Below are 26440 nucleotides of genomic sequence, written 5' to 3'. Positions count from 1 at the left end.
TAAGTTGGTGCTACATCTTGTGGGAGCAAATTCCATAGTGTAAATAAGTGCCATGGGAAGAAGGACTTTATTTTGTCTGCCTTGCATCTGCCGACATTCAGCTTTATTTGATGGCCTATTCTGAGTAAATGGGGTCTACTCTGAGTAAAGCATGGTTTAAAGCCATCTTCTCTATCCACATTCTCCACATCCCTGAATAATTGTACACACCTCTGTTGCTTTAAGTAATCCCCACAGGGGTGTAGGGCTGGTGGTGTAGATGTTAGGAAATTCAAGCCTTATCAGGAGAAACTGGCCACTCTCCAGGCACCCGGCTTGATCTCCTGGTTGACCTCCCTGTCTGCATTCCCGGCAGGCTAGGTCGCGATCGGCGATCCTCCTCAGCGTGAGAAGGACACACCACTCTTCCCTGCTCCCTGCTCCCCCCAGGGAGGGGAAAGAGATAGACAGAAATGTATTTACATGTCTTTATTTCTGTCTTTGCAGCAGTACAGAGAAACGCGTCTGCTCTCCTCAAACTCCAACAGCAGAGTGACAAACTCCACCTCCTGTACTTCCTGTACAGGTCAAATTACACTCTGAGCTAAATCCGGTGCTCAGCACTGTGAATAGACTGTCCCTTTGTTCCCACGGTACAGTCCCAGCATTCCCATCATGTTTTGCTTTCCAGCCAGCTGCAACTCACTGCCGCATTGCTCCTTTTCCGTAACAGTAAATTCCTTTGGTCTCCACTTTTTTTATTTACCTTTTGCTTCCTCTTCGTAATCAGTTTTGAAGAGTCCCAGCACAAAAGGCTTCCAATGCCTATCTGTCTGCAGTTTGGCGGTTTTCTTTCATGTCAGCAATGTTCACCTGCCGGGAACTTTGTTCTCCAGCAGAGCAGAGCAAACTTCTTCAAAATATCTTCCTGCCATTAGCACCAGGCAGTTGGTTCTGGGAGCTGCCATTTAAATTTTCCATAATGCCTCTGTGGTGTCATATCTTAGCCCAGGGACTTGTGGGAAATTTAAACGGCCTCCCTGAGCCTTTTGACACAGATTGGAGTGCAGCTGTTGTCACACATGCCCACCACTGCCAGTTAGCCCACCTTGGAGACCCTTTGATATTTGATGGAAGCCTCTATCTCAAAGGTGGTTAACCACCAGCTCTCCAGATGTTGCTTATCATTGGCCGGATCATACCTGATCAAAGACACTCTGCACATGGTTAAGGACATTTGGCACACACATACATTTTGCTACTCTTGAGAAAGTGCATCTTGCGTATGTTCAGATGCACATTTTATAATCAAAAGTGGCCCTCCCCAATCCACCAGTATTTTGTTGCAGAGAATTTGCACTGAAAATATTTCCCTCTTAAGTTGGGACATTGCCTTCCATAAATTATTATTAAGTCTCATGGCTACCTTTGATTTGTTGGATCAATCCATCAACCTCTGATGGATGATTTAGAAGGATTGGGTCCAGCATCACTTTCGCTGTGTGTGTGTGTCAGTATCCATACCCAGCAGGGTTACATCTCAACGTAGCTCCTTCCTTGGAAGCATCTTTGGGGTTGAAGGTACACAAAGTAGGCAATAAACACTCATGGATGCCTTAAAGATTCAGTCAAGTGTAGAGGTTTACTTGACAGGCATAAAAGCATATTGGTAGCAAAGATATACAGACATTCACCACTGTCAAGGCAGGTTTAGAATCCAACAAGAGTCCAAGACACTCACTCTGCTTCTCTCATCACAAGGCATAAGCAAAAGACTCACAACAAGTTACAACAAGTTACACAAAACTGTTGTTATCAGTGCTTCTGGTCACACTGCTCATGTCCAAAGAAAAAGCTCCCACAGAAAATGTCCTGGCATAGACAAAACAATCTCAGCATTCTTCTGCTTCTTGAAACTTCTGAATTCTCTGTTTCTGGAACAAATGAATCTCGCACACACAGAGAGAATATCCAATGTGATTCCCTGTTGATCTGGTCATTTGCCCACTTGATTTTTAAACTCAAGGAAGAGTTTAAACTGCCATACACAAAATATCTCCCTCTCTATTATATTAGTGGGTTCATTCTAAAGGAGCATATGCTGCCTCAAGTGGTGGACACAGGTATTGCACTGCAAGGATTTATTTATAATCAAGTTCTTCAGTTATTTATTTTTTGATTTGATATGATTTTGGGAGAAGCTAATCAACTAATCAATAAGAAAGCATGCGAAGAAGGGCAAGCCATTTAGACAAGAAAGATGTGGTGCGGCAATGACATTCTGCGATGTAAGAGTCAGCTGGCTAACGAGCTTTGGTGGAAACAGCTGCACTGCACTCAGCCGTAGCCCGATCCGTACTGATTCCTGCAAACTTTATTGGCCCCAATTTGAGCATGGTACAGGAAGCCTCATTAGCGCATCCCTTTAAGGAAACATCCATGGTCTGAACCACTGCAAGAAATGGCCAACATGTTGGTCAGTATCAAGCCTGCAATGAACAGCTCTCTCTGCCCACTATAGTTGCCACCACCCTTTTAAAATGAAATTTTGGAGAAAATGTGGATTAGCAAAGGATGGGTCACAGTCAATTTCTGGTTCATGTTATCATCTCATGTATTCATAAGCTTTTTTTCCTGTTTCTGTGTCATTCTGCAGATCTTTTTCAATGCATTAAAATTAAAAAAAAATCTGTATGAATTTTACAGATACTTTACAGGTACTTTTTTTTTAAAAAAAAGCTGAGGATTCTATGCAAAATTTTGAGAAGCATGAAAACTGGAGAATAGCTGCTTTAACCCACATGTTAGTCTAAAAAAGGTAAAGGTAAAGGACCCTTGACAGTTAAGTCTAGTCTCAAATGACTCTGGGGTTGCGGTGCTCATCTCGCTCTGCTGGCCGAGGGAGCCAACGTTTGTCCACAGACAGTTTTTCTGGGTCATGTGGCCAGCATGACTAAACCGCTTCTGGTGAAACCAGAGCTATGAATGGAAATGCTGTTTACCTTCCTGCCGGAGCGGTACCTATTTATCTACTTGCACTTTGATGTGCTTTCAAACTGCTGGGTTAGCAGCCTACCTAAACCAGGTGGTTATGGAGTTGCCATGGGGATCACTCTGGTTACCCCACTCTTCAGCATATTTGAAGATCAGGATGATGGAAAGACAATTTTGAAAACACTGAATCTCTCTACCTGTGACGTTCCCAGCAATGTTGATGCACTTGGTCTCTTCTCCATTGCAGGCAACAGGCTTTTCATTGCACTTGGTGGAAAACATCCCAACACAGCCAGGACACTGGAGACCATTGGGTTTGGTGTCTGGTGGTGGCAGCACTATGGAGAGAAATGGAAGGTCAGCCATCAGGTGTCTGTTACCAATGCCTGGCCTCAGCTCTGAAACAATAGGGGGCTGTGGAAGAAGCAACTCTTTTCATTATCCTCAGCTCTTTTGATGAAAAATAAATAATAATAATAATAATAATAATAATAATAATAATAATAATAAATTTATTATTTATACCCCGCCCATCTGGCTGGGCTTCCCCAGCCACTCTGGGCGGCTTCCAAAAAAATATTAAAATACTGTAATACATCAAACATTAAAAGCTTCCCTAAACAGGGCTGCCTTCAGATGTCTTCTAAAAGTCTGGTAGTTGTTGTTCTCTTTGACATCTGGTGGGAGGGCGTTCTACAGGGAGGGCGCCACTACCGAGAAGACCCTCTGCCTGGTTCCCTGTAACTTGGCTTCTCGCCAGAGGAATTAAATACTAAATATTAATGTTCTGAATTTGTAAAGATTCAGAACATTTGAAGATTTGAAAGATTCAGGACATATAAAATGAAGCACTTTTTCATGCAGCACCGTTAAAAAGGTAAAGGAGGTAAAGGACCCCTGGATGGTTAAGTCCAGTCAAAGGTGACTATGGGGTTACGGCACTGATCTCGCTTTCAGGCCTAGGGGAGCTGGCGTTTGTCCACAGATAGCTTTCTGGGTCATGTGGCCAGCATGACTAAACTGCTTTTGGCACAATGGAACACCATGACGGAAACCAAAGTGCATGGAAATGCTGTTTACCTTCCCACCACAGCGGTACTTATTTATGTACTTGCACTGGCATGTACTCGAACTGCTAGGTTAGCAGAAGTTGGGACAGAGCAACGGGAGCTCACCCTATTGTGGGGAATCAAACCGCTGACCTTCTGAGCAGCAAGCCCAAGAGGCTCAGTGGTTTAGACCACAGTGCCACCCGCTGCCACAGGAGACAGTCATGGCCATCAACCTGGATGGTTTTAAAAGAGGATTGGATAAATTCATAGACCACAAGGCTTTTGTGGCCAATAGCTATGACGCCTATGTTCTATATCCATCCTCAGAGCTTCTGAATACCATTTGCTGGAAACCACAGGAGGGGATAGTGCTCTCGTGTTCAGGTCCTTGGGGGTTCTCACCAGTGGCGTAGCGTGGGGGTGCAGGGGGGGGGCCCGGCTGCACCGGGCGCAACATCTGGGGGTTAGGGGGCGCAAATCCACCGGTTAGGGGCGCAAATCCACGGGTTAGGGGGCACAAATTACTTGCCTTGCCCCGGGTGCTGACAACCCACGCTACGCCACTGGTTCTCACAAGCACCTAGATGGTGATTGTAAGTATGCTGGGCTAGATGGGCCATTGTCATGATCCAGTGGACTCTTTTTATGTTCTTAAGATTGTATGGACTAAAGCTCCCTCCCCACTGAGAAGTGACAACAAACAAGCACAGAGTTACAGCCAGGGTGGAGAACCTGGGGTCTTCCGGTGTTGCTGGACTACAACTCCTAACATCTCTGACCATTGACCATACCCACTGAGGCTGATGAGAGTTGAAGTCCAACTTCAACTGCAGAGGCACGGTTTCTCCATCCCTGGGGTTAGGGGGCAGAGCATTCAGATCGGAGGGTATTGGCAAATTAGAAATCTGTCTCAGTGTGATGCCCCAGTCTATTAAATTTAACTCCACAGGGCAATTTTATTTTAATTCCACTAGGAAGTTGAGTTCCTGTTTTGCCAGTCAGTTCTCGGTTCAGTGAAAGGAGGCTTACTGTGGCTGCTGAGTTCTTAAAGATGGCTCCAAGGCTGTAAGGCTTATAAGCAGAAGTGGCTGCAGTGGGAGGGTGTTGATGTGGAGCCATCATCCCTATACTGTTGTTGCTGATGCTTACTAGTACTGTGCAGGGCTGGTGGGTCAGGGCTGTGGTGAGGTTGGGTCTGTGCAGGTATACCTGCACCATCCCAACCTTGTTGCCACCATCTTGATAAGTGGCAGCAATGTTGGTGTCAATAGGGTTCAACATTGGCTGCTCCTACATAATGGGCTGAGCCCATTATTCTTTATGGGAATCTAGGGTCCCATCTGCACTATACATTTAAAGCAGTATCATAACACTTGAAACAGTCGTGGCTTCCCCCAAAGAGTCCTGGGAACTGTAGTTTCTAAGCATGCTGAGAGTTGCCAGGCAACTTCTGTACTCCCCTCACAGAGCTACAGTTCTCAGATTTCCCTAAGAAGAGGAACAGACTGTTAAACCACTCTGGGAATTGTAGCTATGTTGGAGAACTAGGGGGTCACAATTAGAGGGCAGCCATGCAAGTTTCTAGATCTTATAGACAAGACAGTACATACCAGGAAGTGAGACTGTTCCACTTTGATTTTCCTTGTAGCAGACGGTATTTGATCTCACTTGCATTCCACTCCCAAGATTTATCTCTTCAGCACCAATTTTGCAGAAGCTGGATGAGCCACAGTCCTTAGCAACAAATGTGATTGTTGTGGGAGCTGCACAGGTGATTGAGAAGGGAAAGGTTGAGTCAAGAATAGCCCCCCCCCCCCTGATAATGTTGAATAAATTTCTACACAGACATAGTTTTTGCTTCATCCGCATCCACCCAATGAATATTCAGCATATGAAATTTTCAGCACAGCACCTATGTGATATCTCAGCCCAAGACTCTCAAGAATACCTACGTTGTGAATACTCCATCAGACTGATAATGCAGGTATCTTGACCAGCACCACAAGTCTTCATTTTACCAGTACAGTTGCTGCCTCCACCATAGCACACCTCACACTGAAGACAAGTACCTGGAGAAACAAACACTTAGCTGTTTTTACTATTCATAGAATTGTGCCCACAATTTAGATGATTATTTTTGCCATTGTTATGCAATCCACACTTTACAGAGTGTCACAGATAAATGACAAAGGAGGAAGAATCTGGCAAAAGCAAGGGGTAGAAGAGAGGAACACAAGCAAAGGCATGTGTTTTGGCTTTGTTTTAGTCAAATATTTCATGACATAGGTGGATCTGGAATAGGGCACCTCCAGATGATTTGGACTACAACTCCATTCTTGATCAATTACTAAACTGACTAGGGTTGATGAAAGCTGGGGGTCCAGGGTCCAGGAATATCTGGAGAGCACTTCATTGCTGCTGTTGGTTGAGAACTTGTAGGTTTGCTATCCATCTCTCTGGTCCCATTCCATGCTCCATCCCACCTGGGAATAACATTCAAAATATTCAGAATGGTGGCTAGTTTCTTGCACAAATTTCTCAGAATGGGTTGAGATGTTAGTTTTATGCCATCAGCAAATCTATTGACTCCGGAAAAAGAAGCATTGGGTTTTGTTGTTATCTCAGGAGCTACCAACTCTTGAACCCAGAACCCAGAACAGTTCCATAAACTGGTAAGACATCTCCTCACCTGTAGCTAGGAAAGCACCGAGGAGGAAGCAACCAAGGATAGACCACATGGTGATTTTTCTGTTACAAAGAGGTGCAAAACACTCAGTTCACCAGAGTTGCCTAGAAGGGAGATCAGAAATAAACAGATCATGCAACCAATTATTTATATATAAACTCTATGTACCATCTTTCTTTCTTTTTTTTAAAAAAAAGTTTAGTTGAAGCATAATGAATTGAAGCTAAAAACTACAGCAGGGGAGCATTACATTGTGCCAGAGAAGGAGAAGTGGTAGCATACCATTATAAATCAAGACACTCACATTTCCTGAACTGGCATGGATGGTGAATGCTGTCCAAAGCTTAAGAAATAAAATCCCACCAGGTTTTTTGTGCGATCTTTTCATCCTGTGAAAAGTGCTGCGCAGCAGTAACACCTCAGTAGTGACACCCAGATCCATTACTTTTTTAAAAAACAAAAACCAACTTATTAAATCCATGGGAGCATAGGGCAATGGTGGCCCCCTCCTGGTTGGAGCTGCATTTGCTGTGATGTGGCAGAGCAGGCACAATTCAGGAGAAGCTCCAAATTTGCAGCCCATGGAGCTGCTGCCCAGAGATCCCCCTGCACTCTCAGCACTGCCTTGCCTCCTCCCCATGAATTTATTTGTTTCTTTAACTGTTTATAGACTGCACTTTCATAGAGCCAAGGTGGTATGCAGCCTAAAAACCTAATGCTGCAATGAAAAAAAGAAAGAAAGAACACCAAACACATCCATAAAAGGTGCTTGCAAAGAACCTCACATTCAGAAGGAGTATCTAAACAGTATGGTTTTCAGCAGACATTTGAAAGTAGACAGAGATGCTGGCAGGGAACTCTACAGTGAAGGGACTTTACACACACAGAGCCTAGGACTTGTCAATCAGAAGGTTGGTGGTTCGAATCCCTGCAACGGGGTGAGCTCCCGTTGCTCAGTCCCTGATCCTGCCAACCTAGCAGTTTGAAAGCACGTCAAAGTGCAAGTAGATAAATAGGTACCGCTCTGGCGGGAAGGTAAATGGTGTTTCCGTGCACCACTCTAGTTCACCAGAAGCGGCTTAGTCATGATGGCCACATGACCCGGAACGTGTACACTGGCTCCCTCGGCCAATAAAGCGAGATGAGCACCGCAACCCCAGAGTCGGCCACGACTGGACCTAATGGTCAGGGGTCCCTTTACCTTACCTTAAAGGCCAGCTGGCATGTGGGACCACCCAAAGTGGGCCAACAGTAGACCTTAAAGATCAAGGTTCGAACTTAAGGAATCACATAGTCCTTAAGGTACTTTGGGACCAAACTGAGCCAAAGTTTTCTAGGGCTTTGTGATTTAACACAATAACCTTGAACCTGGCCTGGTAGCAAACTGGTAACCCATGCAACCTAACCTACCTCCAAAGGGTTGTTGTGAGGATAAAATGTGGGGGGTGGGGGTGAACCAAGAGTTCCTTGGAGAAAGGGAAGGATATAAAAGAAAGGGAGAGACAAAGCTCAGTGGTAGACCGCATGAAAAACACAAAGAAGGCCTCAAGATCAGTCCTCAACATTTCCAGGGAAGACCTCTGCTTGAAAGCCTGGAGAGCTGAAACCAGCCAGTGTAGGCAACACTGAGAGAGATGGGCCAATGGTCTGGCTCAGTATAAGGCCGGTCCTGTTGTTCTTTGGGAGGATGAGCTTACCTGGGGCTCCAAGCAGCTGCAGCAGAGGCGATCGTTGCCAAAGGTCAACTGCGTAGGCTGAGTGAATGTGCACCATTCCTTGGGCTATTTATAGTAGAGATGCAATGTCATTTTTCCCTCCTCAGTTTCTCCTCCCAGCTATCCATCACCCAGCTGGGACACTCCCTTCCATCTCAACGAAGAAGGAAATAAGAAATAAATTTCTGGGTGGGAACCCACTGTTCTTTTCAGGAAGAGCACGAGGCGATGCATCAGGAGATAGAAAAACTCCTTGGCGTGCTCTCGTTTTGCTTCACCCGGACAGCTGTGACTTGACTGCAAGGCTTACCTTTGTGCAAAACCCACCTGAAAAATTGTCTGTGTGGTTTGGGCTGCCCTGAAATACCACCTGCGAAGCAGCATCCCAACTCGTCTTCCATTCTAGGCCAATTCTGGGTGACACATATGGACTTTGTGGGGGTCTTTAGAGCAGCTGTCACCAGCCTGCTGGCCTCCAGATGTTTTCGACTACAACTCTCATCACCTCCCTGCCAGCATGACTTTTTCTGTCACAGCACTGAGGCTGTAGAATGCCTTAATGACATCAGGAGCCCTGACGGATCAGACCAATGGCCCATGCAGTCCAACATTCTGTATCCCACAGTGGCCAATCAGATGCTTGGGGGACACGCACAAGCAAAGCATGAGCACAGTAGCCCTCTCCTGCTGTTGTTCCCCAACAAATGGCATTCAGAGAGGCACACTCTCACTGATCCTGAAAGTATATAGCCAGGACTAGCCGCCACTCAATGCCTCGTCCTCCATGTTTTTGTATAATCGCGTTCTAAATCCATCCAACTTGGCAGGCACCTCATTTTGTGGAACCCCATAGTTTTAATGCTGCATTGTGAGAAAAAAACTACATCTTTTTCTCTGTTTTGAATATTGCAGCATTCAGCTTCACTGGACTATCCCCTGTCCTAGTACTATGAGAGATTAAGAGATAGATAGATAGATAGAGAGAGAGAGAGAGAGAGAGAGAGAGAACCTCTTATCCATACCCTCCAACATTACTCTGATGAAAATCAAGACACACTGCACCAAAATATGTGGGTCTTTTGGCTTGCGTGAGTGCACCACACCAAAATGCATGCGTCTTTTGGTGCAGTGCTCAGCCCACTGGAGCCAGCTGATTCATGGCACCAAAATATGCGCTCGTCCTCCTCCCCGAGCTTAGTGGTTATGCTGGAGGGGGGAAATGGGACATCAAATCAGGATCAAATTTTGGGAAGTCCCAGGAAAATTTAGACACTTGAGGGGTATGCTATCACACACCCATCTTATCTACCTTTTTTCGCCTCTCTCACTCAATGACAGTCATCAAATGTCCATTCTAGGGGAGTTGCTCCAGCCTTTGAATAATTTTGCGTGCCCTTTTCTGCATTTTTCCAGCTCTAGCATACTCTGAGACGTGGCCACAATATTCCAAGTGTGGCAGTGGCATAGATTTGAATGAAAGCATTTCATTGCTGGCAGTTTCGGTCCTTTTCCTGATGATCCCTAGAGTGGCATTCTTCCTTTTCACAGCTGCCAATTACTGGATCAAAGTCTTCATCAACCTGTCCACCATGACCCAAAAGATCACTGGGACCCAAAAGATCCAAAAAGATCACAGGGACCCAAAAGATCACTGGGAGCCAGTGTGGTGTAGTGGTTAAGAGCGGTAGTCTTGTAATCTGGTGAACCGGGTTGACGTCTCCGCTCCTCCACATGCAGCTGCTGGGTGACCTTGGGCTAGTCACACTTCTCTGAAGTCTCTCAGCCCCACTCACCTCACAGAGTGTTTGTTGTTGGGGAGGAAGGGAAAGGAGAATGTTAGCCGCTTTGAGACTCCTTCAGGTAGTGATAAAGTGGGATATCAAATCCAAACTCTTCTTCTTCTTCTTCATCTCCTTTCTGGTCAGTTGCCGCCAGCTCACACCTGCTCACCATACATTTAAAGCACATCCAATGAACATTTAAAACACATGACTTCCACCAAGGAATCCTGGGAACTGTAGTTGCCCCTTACAGAGCTACAGGTCCCAGTATCCCTCACAAACTGCAGCTCCCAGGATTCTCTGGGAGGTTATGTGCTTTAAATGTGTGTTGGATGCGCAAAAGCAGGGTCTCCGTGAATAAAATATTGGGGGGGGGGCAGGTAAGCCCCATTACCAAATGGTGGCACATGCACACCATTTGAATGGCAATGCCAATCAACATTGCCCCTCGTCCCCTCGTCCCCTCAAATATATTATGGTGGGTGAAGGGACCTTGGCCCCTAGGAGTTGGCTCATATGCACATAGGGATGTGCCCATAGTCTGCAAAAATAGGATCACCCTGAGAAGGGCCCGTGACAATGGCTTTAATCGTCCTTTCTGCCCTTCAGTCACATTGTGCCATTAATCTCCCTAAAATGGCTAAAAATATTAACATTGGTATCATAGACCCATAATTAAATTGTACAGCAACAGAGCACTGCAAAGTCAAATACTGAGTTGTGCAACCCGAAACTTGCATAATGCATATTTGCATATGACAAAATCATCAACCAGGGGAATTTACCAGCAATGAATCATTAAGCAGATGTTTACCTATTTATTTGTTGTTAAGGCTCTGTTCTTTAATTTATGGTTGGCATCCATTGTAGTGCCGTGCAATGCAGTGACCCCCAGCTGTATACAGTATCCCAGGTATGATTTATATAAAGGCATTATGGAATTGGCAGTTCATATTGACAATATTCACATCTGAAGTTTTTTTAAAAAAACTCTCAAGTGGATACTGTTATAAGAATTTTAAGGTCTCAGGTGTAGAATAAATATTCATAAATGCACGCATGTCTAAATATATGAACCATGTGTCTGAAATAGTATGGGAGAGCAATCCTGAAGCCATTTTGACTTTCCCAATGACTTCAAATATTCCTCTACAGTAAGGGAGGCAAATGGGGAAAGCTTTCCCAATGTCTTTTTGCTTGCAAATCCTGTCTTAAGGGCATATTTGTGTAGGAATAGAGTGAGCCTGTGACCTGGATTCAGGAACTAAAGTATTAAGCATCACAAAAGAATGGCCAGGCTGCCCTGGTAATGCAGTGAGTGACCATTATCAGGTATTCTGCCAAACAGGGTTTCTGCTGTAGACCCCCTCCTTCTGTGATGTATGTATGATGTTTTAGGGGGTGGTCTTGGGCTACAGGGTGGGCAATTTCAAAAGTCTATATAAGGGCTTGCGCACCATTGTTCAGGGTTCTCCTCCCTCCTGCATGTGGTGAGTGGGGACCCTGCTGCAACAGTTCCATGAAGAAAGATCAGGCTTACTAGCCTCTTTGCTTTTCAATATACTCTGGTTGGCCTCTGCTATTTTCTCCTACCGATAGGGAACCCACTTAAGGACTGTGTATGGTCTCTGGAATACCCCATGAGGCAAAGGGAGCAGTTTTTCTTATAACAATACCATTCAGGCCCAGCAATGTGTTGGTATGCCCAGTAACTTCATCGCCTACCACGGTTATTTCCTGAGAAAGTTAGCTGCAAATTGCAGGCACAGCAATTGCCCTGCAATTCCCATAGTTCCTTGGGAGGTGGGATTGACGGACAAAGCCCTCTGACAACTGTAGCTCCGCACTACCCCCAGCACTCTTAACAAAGCAAAATTCCCAGGATTCTTTGGAGACAGTCAAGGCTGTTTAAAGTGATACCTGAATCAGGCAAGGGAAGGCTTGTGTTGTACCAAAGCTGATCTGCTCTGGAAGCTGTGCTTAAACCCTCTTGGCAAGGTGACCCTTCAATTACCGTAATTGGAAGTTGCTATAGCTATGATCTCATAGATGCTCCTATATGCCTGCTTTGATACACTAATGGGCTTAGTTTTGATGGTACCCTTGTCTGTGGGATCCGGGATGTTGGGCTCAGAGCCCAGAGGAGGAACTTAGTAATGTTTTGGGTATCTTGGTGTGCACTTTGGGCTGGGTGTGGACTGAAACAGACACAGGGACAAATAAGAAAAAGATGCCTTCACCCCGGTGAGGCTCCCCTTTGCTAAACACAGCCCAACAAGACGACAACATAAACCCACCAACAGCATGCAAACTGATGTGGCTAACTTGACCCAACAACCCCACCCTCTCACAAACAAAACCCACTGCAATCAACTGAAGGTCACCCAGCCAGGCCCTGCCCACCCCCAACCTCTCTCACTGCTGATGAAAATTATTAAATGGATAGAAAAAGAACCTACCCAACATGACACGAACACAAAAACATCACACTTACATTATGTAAAAGAATAAAAACTGACTACCACCCCCTTCTCTCTCTCCCCCTTCTCTCTCCCCACCTAGCTTGTTCCCCAACCTTATACCACACACAACATCAAAGTCTCACATCAAATATAAATGATCTGTAAAAAGACTTTATGATCTGAAACTAGAGATGATATATGTACTTCTGCAACCCAAGAAAAACTTTAATAAAAAGAGAAGGGAAGGGAAGGGAAGGGAAGGGAAGGGAAGGGAAGGGAAGGGAAGGGAAGGGAAGGGAAGAGAAGAGAAGAGAAGAGAAGAGAAGAGAAGAGAAGAGAAGAGAAGAGAAGAGAAGAGAAGAGAAGAGAAGGTTGCAAAGCACAGTTGGTGAGGGATGTGACCTGGGGGGGGGGGAGTCCCGAGGCTGAAATAGAGAGAGGAGACATTTGGTCCTTGCAAGTGTGGCTCCCCATCCCTAGTGTAGGCTGAAGGTTCTGTCTTCTCTGAAAAGCCTACAGTCCTCATAGGTTCCAAGAGCCCCAAGCGAGGGTCACGACAGCCCAGCCTCTGTCCCAGGGGGCAAAATCATGGAAGGTGCATCACAGACCAGAGCCCAGCAAGGATTGCAAAAAATAGTCCAAATGATCCTGGAACGATCCCGTGGCCTCCAGAGCTGTTAGCTGGCTTGCAATTGCTTAAGGCGACAACACTGATCCCAGAGAAAGAGCCGGAATGCTCATTCAGTTTCCGACAGGTTGCGGAGTTCGTACAGCCCTTCATGATGGTTGTAACAACTAAGGCTCCTAAAAGAGAGGATTGCAGAAGATCCAAGTCAACAATCAATACCAGGGAAATATATGATGAACTGTGATAACCACCTACCCATCTTCTACAGTATTGACTGAGAGAAGATGGGAGGAGGTAGGGATCTAGGAGATCCATCTTTTCCTGATCTTGTGTGTGGCAGAGAGGGATGAGGCTCTCACACTCTGTTTCCACAGTGCTTTGTTGTGGGCTGTGCACTGATCATGCATGCAAATTTATTGCCCAGTCTGCATGATGTCATCAAAGTGCCATCCAAAATCTTTCCCCCTCCACATTAATTCAAGGATTAGAACTTGTTGTGGCCTTGTAAAACAAGCGTACAAATTTGGAGAAGAGGTGAGGCAGGAAATTTCTGAAATAATAGGTGTACTGGTAGTTTTAGCTTTAGATGTCAAATTGTGTTGTTTATCAATTTTTGATGGGTCAAATACAGACTGAATATGTAAACCACTTAAATTTTTTTTATTAGTAGCTGCTCATTTGGCCATATCACGGGCTGGAAAGAGCCCTTCAGTTTTTTATTTTTGTTTTAATAGTTTGTAAAAGTAATGTTTATCATTCTTTCTGAAAAATTGACTCATAAATGAAGAATATCTTTGGGTGTAGCTAAATCTATGGATTTTGCTTCCATTTCATGGCCATTTGTTATGTATATGACAGGATGGCAATTCCTGATGAAATATGGGTTTGTTTGGTATTCATAACAAAACAAAATTCTTTTACATTTTTGGTAACAGGTTGTTTTTGATGTAACATCTTATGGTGTAGTCTCTTGAGAATGTACCTTATTTTATGTGGTAACAGCTCGGAAACCAGCTTTCATTTATTTATTTATTTTAAAAAAAGAAGTATCTAGCCCTCATAGAAAGAAAGTTATGGAGCAAAAGTGCAGGTGCTCCTCTAAATAATTTCTGTGAAAGTAGAATGGTGTGTCTATCTTGTATATACTCCGGTTCCGCTATCCCCTCACATTACGTGAAAATTCACTTACTGGAATGTAAATAATTATGACTAACCATTGCTATACACTCTGCAGATTCAGATATCCAAACATCAAGAGTTTGCCCACTTCTTTACATCCTTGCTTGTTTGTGCTTTGTTGGTCAGAAGCAGCCATTTTGGGCAGCAGACATGCAGGGAGGCAGGAAGACTGAACAAATGACAGAGCAGGAGAGATCGGACAAATCAGTTTTTCCTTTGTCTCTCTCTTGCTGGTTGGCTGCAGCCATTTCAGCAAAAAAACCATGGAGAGAGGGGCATGGGAAGATATTGGACAAATCCCCAATTAGAAATGTTCCTATGGGAATGAATGGAAATCGTGGGCTCATTATGAGAACACTCTTTAAACAAACAAACAATTTCCAGCATATGTGTTATGTAGTGTAGTTTCACCCTGGGCCAACAGGGGGATAATGTATATAGTTTTCACTCAGGTCTGTAGGTAGTTTTCACTCAGGTCCGCGGCAGTTCGTTTAGGCGGGAACTCTGAGCTGTGGTGGTTACAATGTTGACAGCCGGCTGCCTATAAATACAGGCCGGCTGAGCTGTTCGCAGTCAGTTCTATTCCAGTTTGTCTTAATAAAGAGCTACTTGAAGAAATCGCTGTGCCGGCTGCTATGTCAACCCACTACTTAATACTGGCGACGAGGATGGGATTGGATGGACATCAGAGCACAGCCAGATGCGGCCAGCCTCTGAACTGAGCTAAATCACAGAGCGAAATCACTGAGCGAAATCACTGGGCAGAACCAATTCAGAGCTGACTGTTCTGGCTAGAGCACTGTGTTCCATCCATCGCCCTTCACGCCGGCATCGGAATCATGGCTTCATTTGTGCCTCTACCGCCGTTTGCGCCAGCCTCTGAGTCCTGGGACTCCTACCTCGCTCGGTTCGACTGCTACCTCCAAGCCAACGAGCTGACAGCAGTATCAGTGGATCGGAAGCGGGGCCTATTCCTCAGCCTCTGTGGGCCTGAGGTGTTTGAGACGGCCCGAGCATTGGTTGCGCCTGAAGCAGTCCAGGCAACACCATGGGACACGATCCAAGAGAAGCTCCGCAACCACTACGCACCAAAGCCGTCCAAGATTGCTGCCCGCCATGCGTTCTACCACCGGAACCAGGCAGAGGGGGAGTCAATCAACAACTACGCCACCGCCCTGCGACAGGCTGCAATGCACTGTGAGTTCCGAGACTTAGACGATGCCCTGATGGATCGAATCGTCTGCGGGGTCCGGGACATCCATCTGCAACGGCGTCTCCTAGCCAAGCCAGACCTCACGCTACAGAAAGCCATTGAGGAGGCTGTGGCCTCAGAAGCTGCTGAACGCTCCGCCCAGGAGATCCGCAAGTCCAGCAGCCCGCGTCTTGCTAGGGGGCCAGTTCCGGTGCATCATGAGGAGGCCAGCAGTGATGAGGCATCCTCCAGTGAAGACGATGACGTGCACCAGACAAAGCGGGAGCGCAGGAAGCTCCAACAGAAGTCCAAGGGCCAACCGGAATGTGCTGGCTGCGGAGGCAACCATTCCCGTGCCAAGTGTCGATTCAGAGACGCCATCTGTAGGAGGTGTTCCAGAAGGGGCCACATCGCTAAGGTCTGCCGATCGGCTCCGTCTGACACCCCCCCTTCATCGACTCGCAAGTTCAAGTCTTCACTCCAGTCTGCCAAGGAAAGTTGTTTCGCTCTCACCAACTGCCGCTGCCCGTCTGGAACCACGATTGGCCAAACCGACTCGTCTACGCGACGCAAGCTGAACGTCACGGTGCTCATTGAAGGAGCTCCATGTGACATGGAGATCGACACCGGGTCTGCCCTGTCTGTCGTGTCATGGAGCACCATCAAAAGACTGGTACCCAGAGTATCCAAAAGGCAACTCGACTCTCACCGCGTACACCTGAGAGACTATCAGGGAAACAACATTCCCGTGGTAGGCGTTGGCCGGTTCCGGATCGCCTTCAAGGATTTTTCGGGCCTGCTCCGGTTGGTGGTGGTCGAAGGTCAGCGGCCAAGCCTCCTAGGGCTAGACTGGTTTGATGCCCTCGGCCTGGAAGTCACCGGCATCAACTGCATCTCTAACGCAGAGACTGAGGGTCTGGTCAAAGACTTTGCCGAGGTTTTTGACGGCACCTTGGGACAATATACTGGTACGCCCATCTCCTTTAGCCTTGATCCACAAGTCGCCCCCATCAAGCTTAAGCCACGCCGGGTTCCCTTTGCTCTCAAGGCTAAGGTGGACGAACAACTGGACAAACTGATCGCCCAAGGAGTTTTGGAGCCCGTTGACCACGCAAAGTGGGAAACCCCCATTGTCACGCCTGTCAAGCCAGATGGGTTGGTGAGAATCTGCGCTGACTACAAGTGCACAATCAACAAGGCACTTCAGCAGCACGCTTATCCGGTTCCTGTTGTCCAACACCTGCTGCATTCCCTGGGTGAGGGTAAGGTCTTCGCTAAGCTGGACCTTGCCCAAGCCTATCAACAACTGCCAGTCGATGATGCCACTGCTGAAGCCCAGACGATCGTCACCCACCGGGGGGCATTCCGTTGCCGCCGGTTGCAGTTCGGGGTGAGTGTGGCTCCTGGCATCTTCCAAAGCCTTATGGAGCGTCTCCTGCAAGGGCTTCCGGGCGTGGTACCATATTTTGATGACGTCTTGGTGTCTGCAGAATCACACCAGCAGCTGTTCGAGTGCCTCCGTGCCGTGCTGACCAGGTTCCAGGGGGCCGGGCTCAAGGTAAAGAGGGAGAAGTGCCTGATTGCCGTTCCACGGGTAGAGTTCCTGGGCTATCTTATCGATGCCTCCGGCCTTCATCCAACCACATCCAAGATCCGCGCTATCCAGCAGGCCCCCACCCCAAAGGACAAAACGGAGTTGCAGGCATTCCTGGGGCTGCTGAACTTTTATAACATGTTCCTGCCCCACAAAGCCACTGTGGCTGAGCCTCTTCACCGACTCCTTAGCACTAAGACGCCTTGGGCCTGGGGTCATCGAGAGACGGCGGCCTTCAACGCGGTCAAGGCTCTCCTTTCTTCAGACAGTGTGCTGGTACAGTACAGTGAATCCAGGCCGCTGGTCCTTGCCTGCGACGCCTCACCTTTTGGCATCGGTGCTGTCCTTAGTCACCGTTTCCCAGATGGAAGAGAAGCACCGCTCGCCTACTTTTCCAGGACACTATCTCCGACGGAACGGAATTACAGCCAGCTCGACAAGGAGGCATTGGCACTTGTGGCTGGAGTGAAGAGGTTCCATGAATACCTCTATGGCAGGACTTTTGACCTCATCACTGACCACAAGCCACTCCTGGGCCTCCTCGCCGGTGATCGTCCAACTCCACCGGTCCTCTCACCACGCATGCTGCGATGGACTGTTTTCCTGGCTGCCTACCACTACCGGCTCATCCATCGCCCGGGAAAATCGATGGGCCATGCCGACGCCCTCAGCCGTTGCCCTCTTCCAGCATTTGTGGAAGACCCGGCTCCAGCTTCATCGCTCCTTCTGATTGAGGATCTTCCGGCAGCGCCTGTATCAGCTGCCACTGTGGCCTCCGCGTCTGCCCAGGATCACACCATCAGCCGGGTGCTCAACTGGGTGTGGAGGGGGTGGCCACAAGGGCCTTTTGCATCGGAGTTCCAGCCCTTCGCAACCAGACAACATGAACTCTCAGCTCATCGCGGCTGTCTGCTGTGGGGAGACCGCGTCGTGATTCCCCAGGGACTCCGTCAGCGCGTCCTGGAGGCTCTGCACGTTGGCCACCCGGGAATTGTCAAAATGAAGGCGTTGGCTCGGTGTTACGTCTGGTGGCCTAATATGGACGATGCCATCACTGCCTGGGTATCCGCCTGTCAAGCGTGCCAAGAGTCGAGGCCTGCACCACCGGCAGCTAAGGGACACACCTGGGAGACGCCAAAGACACCCTGGTCGAGGGTGCACATCGATCTGGCTGGCCCCTTTCACGGCCGGACCTTTATGGTAGTGGTGGACGCCTATTCCAAATGGCTGGAGGTCGCCCTGATGCCCTCCACCACTACCGAAGCTGTCATCCGGGTGCTGCGAGGCCTGTTTGCAACGCATGGGTGTCCTGATGTCCTTGTCTCTGACAACGGACCGCAGTTCACGTCAGGCACGTTTGAGCGGTATCTTTTGGGACTGAGCATCCGCCATGCCCTAACGGCACCTTTTCATCCACCCAGCAACGGGCAAGCGGAAAGAATGGTGCGCTCGACAAAAGAGGCACTGGCGCGCCTGGACCGGGGAGACTGGCATGAGCGGGTCGCCGAATACTTGTTCGTGCAGCACATCACTCCTCATGCGGCCACAGGGAGGAGTCCTGCTGAACTGTTTATGGGCCGCCGCCTCAGGTCACCGCTCGACCGGCTACACCCAGACTTTGCCGTGGCTGAACCCCCAGGCTGTGCCAATGCACCACGGTCATTTGTTCCAGGAAACCAGGTCTTTGCCCGGAACTATGTGGGGGACATTCCTTGGGTGCCAGCCACAGTAGTGGGAGTCACTGGACCTCGTTCGTACCAGGTGGCACTCGAAGACGGACGTTTGTGGCGGCGGCACATAGACCAGCTTAGGCGCAGGGTTGGCGACTTAGACGCTACCGAGGTGCCCCCAACTGCGCTTGCGGCTCCAGAAGAGACAAGTACAGATGGCGAGGCCCCACCTACACCTCCCTCGCAAACTGCCAGCGTGGAGCCGAACCAAGCCGTCTCAGAACAGACTCAGACCACTCCACTTGCGGAGGCTCCACCCACAGCAGCGGATCCAGGGGAGTTGGTTCCAACGCCACCTAGGGTCGCACCACAGCCTCAGCGAGAACTGTGTGGCCCTCCGGACTTGGCTACCAGTCCCCGGCGGTCTGGCAGAGTTTCCAAGCGCCCAACTCATTTAAAGGACTACGTTGTTGGACAGGTATCACTGTTGGTCTAAGTATGGGAAATGTAACCGATATGCTTTTGTGCCTAATTGAACCATTACGCGTAGTGCTGTATATAAGGAAACCATTACGATTGTAACTAACGCCTTATCTCGGTGGGGAGGGGTGTTATGTAGTGTAGTTTCACCCTGGGCCAACAGGGGGATAATGTATATAGTTTTCACTCAGGTCTGTAGGTAGTTTTCACTCAGGTCCGCGGCAGTTCGTTTAGGCGGGAACTCTGAGCTGTGGTGGTTACAATGTTGACAGCCGGCTGCCTATAAATACAGGCCGGCTGAGCTGTTCGCAGTCAGTTCTATTCCAGCTTGTCTTAATAAAGAGCTACTTGAAGAAATCGCTGTGCCGGCTGCTATGTCAACCCACTACTTAATAATATGTACTGTGTTCAGTAAGCGAGACCTGCATGTAGTCCCTGGTACTGAGAATGCTTGCTGTTTTTATGAGACAGCAACAACGTGTGTGTGTGTGTGTGTGTGTGTGTGTGTGTGATCACCATAACAAAGACCAGCAAGACGTAGCTGACTTCCCATGGTAAATAGAAGGTTGTTGGGGATGGTTGTCTTATGCCATGCCTACTCCATGGCAGCCATTTTGTGACTGGCACCCCAGCACTTTCTCAAAATATATGCACTGGTCCAAAAGGGCTGGTGACCTCTGAGGTATGTGGTACCTTTCAGAATGTGGCTGTACTGACTGAAGTAGTGAAAGAATAAAGACCAGTCTGAGTTGTTGAGAGTGTAGATTTGCTTCTTCATATGCTTATGCGTTCAGCTACCTGCAGTTGTAGTCCCAGACAAGTCAAGGCAATAGTTCTCATCCCCAGAACATTTGACCTCTTCCTCCTCCTCACACTCAAGACTGTGCAGAGCATAGCAGGCTGGGCAAACTTTGCCATTTGGCTTTGTCTTTGCGGGCGTCACTGCATACATTTGGGATGAAAGAAAAACACAGTTTGAGCCCCTGTTTGAGCAGCCAGTTTCTAAGTCCCTCATGTGGGGTGGAGGCGTTCACCAATTATGAGTTCAATTCAGAATATTTGAGGGGGAAAGAGGCCATCTCCAAGACTTTATTCAAGTATTAAATTAATGGGGCCTACTGGCACATGTTGCGGTCTTGTAAAACAAGTGTACAAATTTTGGAAAGAGGTGAGGAATTTAATAATAGGTGTACCAGTTGTTTTTGCTTTAGACCTCAAATTGTGTCATTTATCAATTCAAATACAGCAGGGGTGGTCAGCCTGGTACTCACAAGGGCTAAAGTGTTTGCCAGCATCTCCCCAAAAGGACTCTCTAAATATCTCCTCAGAAACCCACAGGCAGGAGAGACAGTTTGGATTTTCTGCTTGGTTCCTGCTTGCACTGGCTCAGCCTTCCCTACATTGAACATGCTTCCTTAAACATATCCACATTTCATTGGATCCAAGGATCAGACAGCCTCCCTCCCTCCCATCCTTTTCCCTGTCAATGGAGCGGTGGGGACATGTCTGTCCCATTTTGTGGAATGCTCCCTTTGTGGCTGTCATTTTGTGTCATACCATGCCTCCTCCAAGGAGGCCATTTTGTGCCAGTCCACATCCCCATGGTAGCCATTTATGGCTGTCACCCATGTCCCTTTTCCCAAGTCCCGATTATGCTCACTGCCCCCCAAAAAGATTGACAATTCTTACAATAGATATAGAGGGAGCTCGTTCTTCTCTAATAAAAAATACAATTCCCAGGGGGCAAAGAAGAAAGATTTTTTTAAACTAATTGTATAGGATTAGGAGGGCTCCTTGTGCGTTAGGGATTCCCCTGCTGTTTTTGAATGGACTGCAAATAAATAAATGAAGTACACCAAATGTGAGCTCATTAAACTGGAGTGTGGTGTGAGTCAAGGAGCAGAGGAATATGACAGATTCAGGGTTCGGCTGTTTGCTGTTTTTAAATAAAGCTAATTAAACATAGTAAGATAAAGAGAGGAAAGGAAAGAGGAGAACAGCAGCAACATACAGGTGGGGGTCATCGTCCTGCACTCGTCCCCCACACAGCAGAAAACTTGGGTCACTACTCTTCCTGTCTGGCCCATATTGATGACAGTGACGCCATTGTTGCAGGCACTGGATGGCACACAACTCTTCACAATGGCCTTCAATGTTGCTCCTGTAAGCATCAAAAGGGAAACAGGATGTCTGAAAAAGGACCATGATGGTATTGACCCTACTTCTCAGCATCCTTAGTAAGTGTCATGTCACTTCACGTGAATCGGATCATTGGTCCATCAAGCCCAGTTCTCGCTATTGTGGCCTTCTGCAACCTGGGGTGCTCCAGATGTTTCTGAACTGCAGCTGCCGTCCTCCCTGGTCATTGGCCATGCTGCCTGGGACTGATGAAAGTTGGTCCAGGAAATCTGAAGGGCACCAGGTTGGGAAAGGCTCTCTGTCCCAGCTGATGGAAGAAGACATCAAGGATCTCGGAATGAAGTTATTCCCCTATGCCCCATGTAATATCATGGAGCATTCCTTATAAGGGACTATGGTGGCCCACCAGGTCATTAAGAGGAAAGCAATTACTTTTTAAAAAATTATTTGGTTTTTCAAATTACATATCCAGCATACAACAAAAAAACCAAGATTCCAAAGAATCTCCTGGGCTTCCCTCCTTCCCTTTGTGGGTTCTATTGTTAATCATTTCCTCCTGCATCTCTTATAATAATCCAAATCTTTTGCATCTCCATTATGTCCAAAATTCACCATTAAACTATAAGTGTTATTCCAATCCTACTAACAGTTTTAACTGTTTGCAATGGTTTTTAAGATAAATTGTAAATTTCCCCCGTTCCTTATTAAAATTTTAGTCTTCTTGATTTCTGATTCTTCTGGACATTTTTGCCATTTCGGCATAATCCGTCAACTTAATCTAAGAGGAATGCCCGTATTGTTCCTTGCAGGGAAGGTCAAATTACATTTTTAATAAGGTGGGAGGGAGACACTGCCATAATTCCACCTGGGATGGCAGAAGTTAGTGGCATGGAACTGAGGCTCCAGATAATTTAAATCTATCCCTTCTATTATTTTCATCCATCCTCTTCAGCTACAGCTGAGAAGTACTGTGGAGAAGTACTGTGGAGTACTGCTGCCCACTAACTTCAGTGGATTTTAATCCAGTGTTACTCCTACTGAGAGTAGACTTATTGAAATGAATGGACATGACTAATTTAGGTCCATTAATTTTAGCAAGACACACAATCTAATGGGTCCACTTCGAATGAACATCACTGGATAAAGCCCACTTTACACTTTTGGTGCAACCTTACAATATTGTTTCATAGCTCTGGGAGCGGCTGCCAAGGCCATATAACACCAGTCTTGAAAGACTTACATTGGCTCCCAGTACGTTTCCGAGCACAATTCAAAGTGTTGGTGCTGACCTTTAAAGCCCTAAATGGCCTCGGTCCAGTATATCTGAAGGAGCATCTCCACCTCCATCGTTCTGCCCAGACACTGAGGTCCAGCGCTGAGGGCCTTCTGGCGGTTCCCTCACTGCGAGAAGCCAAGTTACAGGGAACCAGACAGAGGGCCTTCTCGGTAGTGGCGCCCTCCCTGTGGAACGCCCTCCCACCAGATGTCAAAGAGAGCAACAATTACCAGACTTTTAGAAGACATCTGAAGGCGGCCCTGTTTAGGGAAGCTTTTAATGTTTGATGTATTACAGTATTTTAATATTTTTTGGGAAGCCGCCCAGAGTGGCTGGGGAAGCCCAGCCAGATGGGCGGGGTATAAATAATAAATTAGTATTATTATTGTTGTTGTTGTCAGAAACCAAAACTAACTAGATTTGTCCCTCTACTTATACCATGGTGAATGTCTCGGTCTCCATGCTGTCTAGGCTACAATTACTGCTAATGTCTCTCAAGTTCGGGAAATGGCTTTTCTTTCCATGTTTCATGCTTAGCAGAAGCCTTTGTATTCTGAAATGCAGGGAGCTATAAGGAAATCCTGTGCTAACAGGGGCATCAAGGACACATAACCCCACTCATAATTAAACCAAAGCAATTGCCCCAATTGGCTTAGACTCCTACTCTGTGGAGTTAGTATGAAGAATGAAGCCAGTCCATCCTATGCAAGAGGAAACTGAGAGAAGATTCTGGATTCATTCTCCTTTGGGGGGCAGTTAGTGCCATGGAATCATATTACTGTAGAGTTGGAAGGGACTTCCAAGGGCCATCTAGTCCAAGCCCTTACATTACAGGAATCTCAGCTAAAGAGTCCCTGACAGATGATCATCCAACCTCTGTTTAAAAACTTCCAGTGGATGAGAGACCAGCACCTTCTGGGGTAGCCCATTCCACTGTCAAACAGCTGTTACCATGCGAAGGTTGTTCCTAATGTTTAGCTGGAGTCTCCTTCCTAGCCATGATGATGATGATGATGATGATTTTCCCCTATACCTGGAGGTCTCAGGGCGGTTCACAGAAAATTTCTTTTAAAACAACAACCCGCATTGTAGTGGTACCTTGGTTCTTGAACCTAATCCGTTCCAGAAGTCCATTCGACTTCTGAAACTTTCGAACACCAAGGCTTCCAGTTGGCTGCAGAAGGTTCCTACACTCAAGTAGAAGCTGCGTTGGACGTTTGGCTTCCGAAAAACATTTGAAAAGAGGAACATTTATTTCTGGGTTTTTGGCGTTTGGGAGCTGATTTGTTCGCCAACTAAGTCATTCGAGAACCAAGGTTCCACTGTGTATATAATCAAAATAAAAACAACCACCTAATAACACCCCCCCCAAAAAAAGAGCCACATTTTAAAAGGGCATAGGATCAACCAAAGGCCTGGTTAAAAAGGAATGCTTTTGCCTGGAGTCTAAAGATGTGTAGTGAAGGTGCTGGCGAACTTCCCTGGGGAGAACATTCCACAGATGGGGAGCCACTGCAGAAAAGGCCCATTCTCACGTTGACACCTGTGATGGTTTGTGTATGCTCTTCACAACAAGCACCCTCTGCTCACTCAGAGAGATATTTATAGTTCTTTCTTTTACATATGTACTAGCAGCACAGTACAATCATGCATCCGAATCGTCCGGTTCAGATTCGGGGAGTGGTCTTCTCCTGCTTTTCCTCCAACAGCAAAGGCAGGGGAGCTTCATGGGATGTCTCTGATCCCTGCGCTTTAACCCTCTCCTTTACTGTGCCAAAGGCACAGGCATAGGCTCTCTGTCTGTTCCTGAACTCCCTGTGCGGTGCTGGGGCTCTGCTTCAGCATCGGAGAGCCTTCCCACCTCCTGGCTCTCTCCTTCTGACTGTTCCCGCTCTGACTCTTCTCCTCCCCCCAACTCAAAGGCGTTCCTTGGCAGTCCCATGACAACACCCTCCAGACCTCTCAAGGAGGAGGCAAATGAAGGAGGACCTCAGAAGATGATCTCAGGGACTGGGTAGGTTTGTATGGAAAGAGGCAGTCCTTGAGCTTTTGCCATGGACTTACCCACTGTAGTCTCTGACAACATAACGGCACATCTGTCGAAAGCAGGGGGCATCTGCTCGTAGGCCCACTGCAAGAGTGCCCAAGGCCCTCACAAATCTCACACTCCAGAGAGGCCCCTAAAAACAGGGTAAAGAAAAAGTATCACCTGGGTGTGTTAGACATGGCATGTGGATTGCTATACAGTGTACAGCTCAACTATTTGTGTGTGCAGAGAGAGATTGTGTACTTGATGAATATAATGTACGAACAACTCTTCATGTGACACAGTGCCAGTACTATCCCTATGGCTATACACTGGCACAGATACTAATCATTCAGATCTCAAATATCTCAGACTGCAAAAAAATGGCAGGCATGTAAGCACATTTTAAGTGTGCACTTCCCCCAAATAACTCTCAGAACTGTAGTTTCCCCATCACAGAACTACATTTCCCAGCACCCTCTAAATGTATGATGTGTACACAGCCTATTTCTATTTCTATGAACCTTTCTTAAGAGATGTAGCAATTAATTTATTCTTGGAAGGCTTGTAAACCCATTAGCCTCAATGGTTTCTTAGCATTATCTACTCACCTGTAGTGATGAAAACTGAAAGGAGGAAGATAGGCAGTGGGGTCTCCATGATTCTAGAGGTCTCCTGGCCTGGGACCGGCAATTTCTAGAGGAGTAGCCACGGGGGTTTCCTATAACAAAAATGAGGCTTATGACACCTAAAAAAAAAAGTTTATTAGGGCAGAAGCTTTTGTGGGCTACAGACCATGTCTTTCAAAGCACAAAGTGCTCTTCTGAATCTAGCGAAGCCACTGGCTCTGTGTGACTCAGTTGAGGGTGTTCTACAAAGTTGAGCAAACAGTTCTCAGAAAGGGCAAGGGCACTTTAAAAAAATAATAATCCTATTCTCTGTCCTGCTGCCAAAGTTGAAAGTCAACTGAGAAATCTATACCAATGTTTCTCTATTTTCGTGCAATGCAGTCCACATTTTGAGCATTGCCAGACACCTGAGGGTCACTTCCAAGTGAATGTGAGAAATATGCAACAACAACCAGGGGTGCCAATTTGAATAAAATGGGGGGGCAGGTAAGCCCCACCCCACATAATTGATCACATCTCTCTCTCTCTCTCACACACACACACCATTTCAATGGCAACATCCATTAACTTGGGGTGTGTGGGCCCCTCAAATATTTTATTGAGAGGTGAAGAACCCCCCCCCCAGCCCCTAGGAGTTGGCTCCTATGACTACTATCACTGCAGCCAGCTTTTGGACAAACCCAGTTTTGTGATTTTTTGCTATATTTCAGTCCAGACTTTTTAAGAACCATTCCCTGCCCTCCCTGCTCTCCATGAGAACATCTGAGACTCGACGTCTTACTGCTGGATGTGAATAGCTCCCATGAGCTCCCAGAAGTCGTTGCTTTTCAACCATGTCACAGTGATGGTGGGCCACGTCACGTCAGCCAACAGTGATTAAAATTATTATTATTAAGAGAGAGAGAGAGAAGTGATCAACAATACGCTTTTAACTACAGCTTGTCACTCTGTTCCGCAA

At 47.0% G+C, this 26440-nt stretch overlaps 1 protein-coding gene and 1 pseudogene across 2 annotated transcripts; both read right to left on the bottom strand.

Moving 5' to 3' along the window:
- Positions 1-1286: 1286 nt before the first annotated feature.
- Positions 1287-9110, bottom strand: LOC308590152 (phospholipase A2 inhibitor gamma subunit B-like). Its single transcript, XM_081199914.1, has 6 exons — positions 8409-9110; positions 6715-6815; positions 5978-6094; positions 5636-5788; positions 3171-3311; positions 1287-2431 (listed from the first exon to the last, which is right to left on the bottom strand). The coding sequence occupies exons 2-6, from the start codon at positions 6761-6763 to the stop codon at positions 2283-2285; spliced, it is 609 nt and encodes a 202-aa protein (XP_081056040.1). The 5' UTR covers positions 6764-6815; positions 8409-9110; the 3' UTR covers positions 1287-2282.
- Positions 9111-12972: 3862 nt separating this feature from the next.
- On the bottom strand, positions 12973-25736 carry LOC308590089 (phospholipase A2 inhibitor NAI-like; annotated as a pseudogene). Its single transcript, XR_014013302.1, has 5 exons — positions 25465-25736; positions 24892-25007; positions 21424-21573; positions 20211-20354; positions 12973-13473 (listed from the first exon to the last, which is right to left on the bottom strand). The product of XR_014013302.1 is annotated as a phospholipase A2 inhibitor NAI-like (transcript).
- Between the last annotated feature and the right edge of the window lie 704 nt (positions 25737-26440).

This window comes from Podarcis bocagei (genome assembly GCF_964188305.1).
Source record: "Podarcis bocagei genome assembly, chromosome: 7".
Taxonomy (NCBI): Eukaryota; Metazoa; Chordata; class Lepidosauria; order Squamata; family Lacertidae; genus Podarcis; species Podarcis bocagei.
Note: the sequence above shows the minus strand (reverse complement) of the source record. Positions and strands in the feature narration are given on the sequence as shown.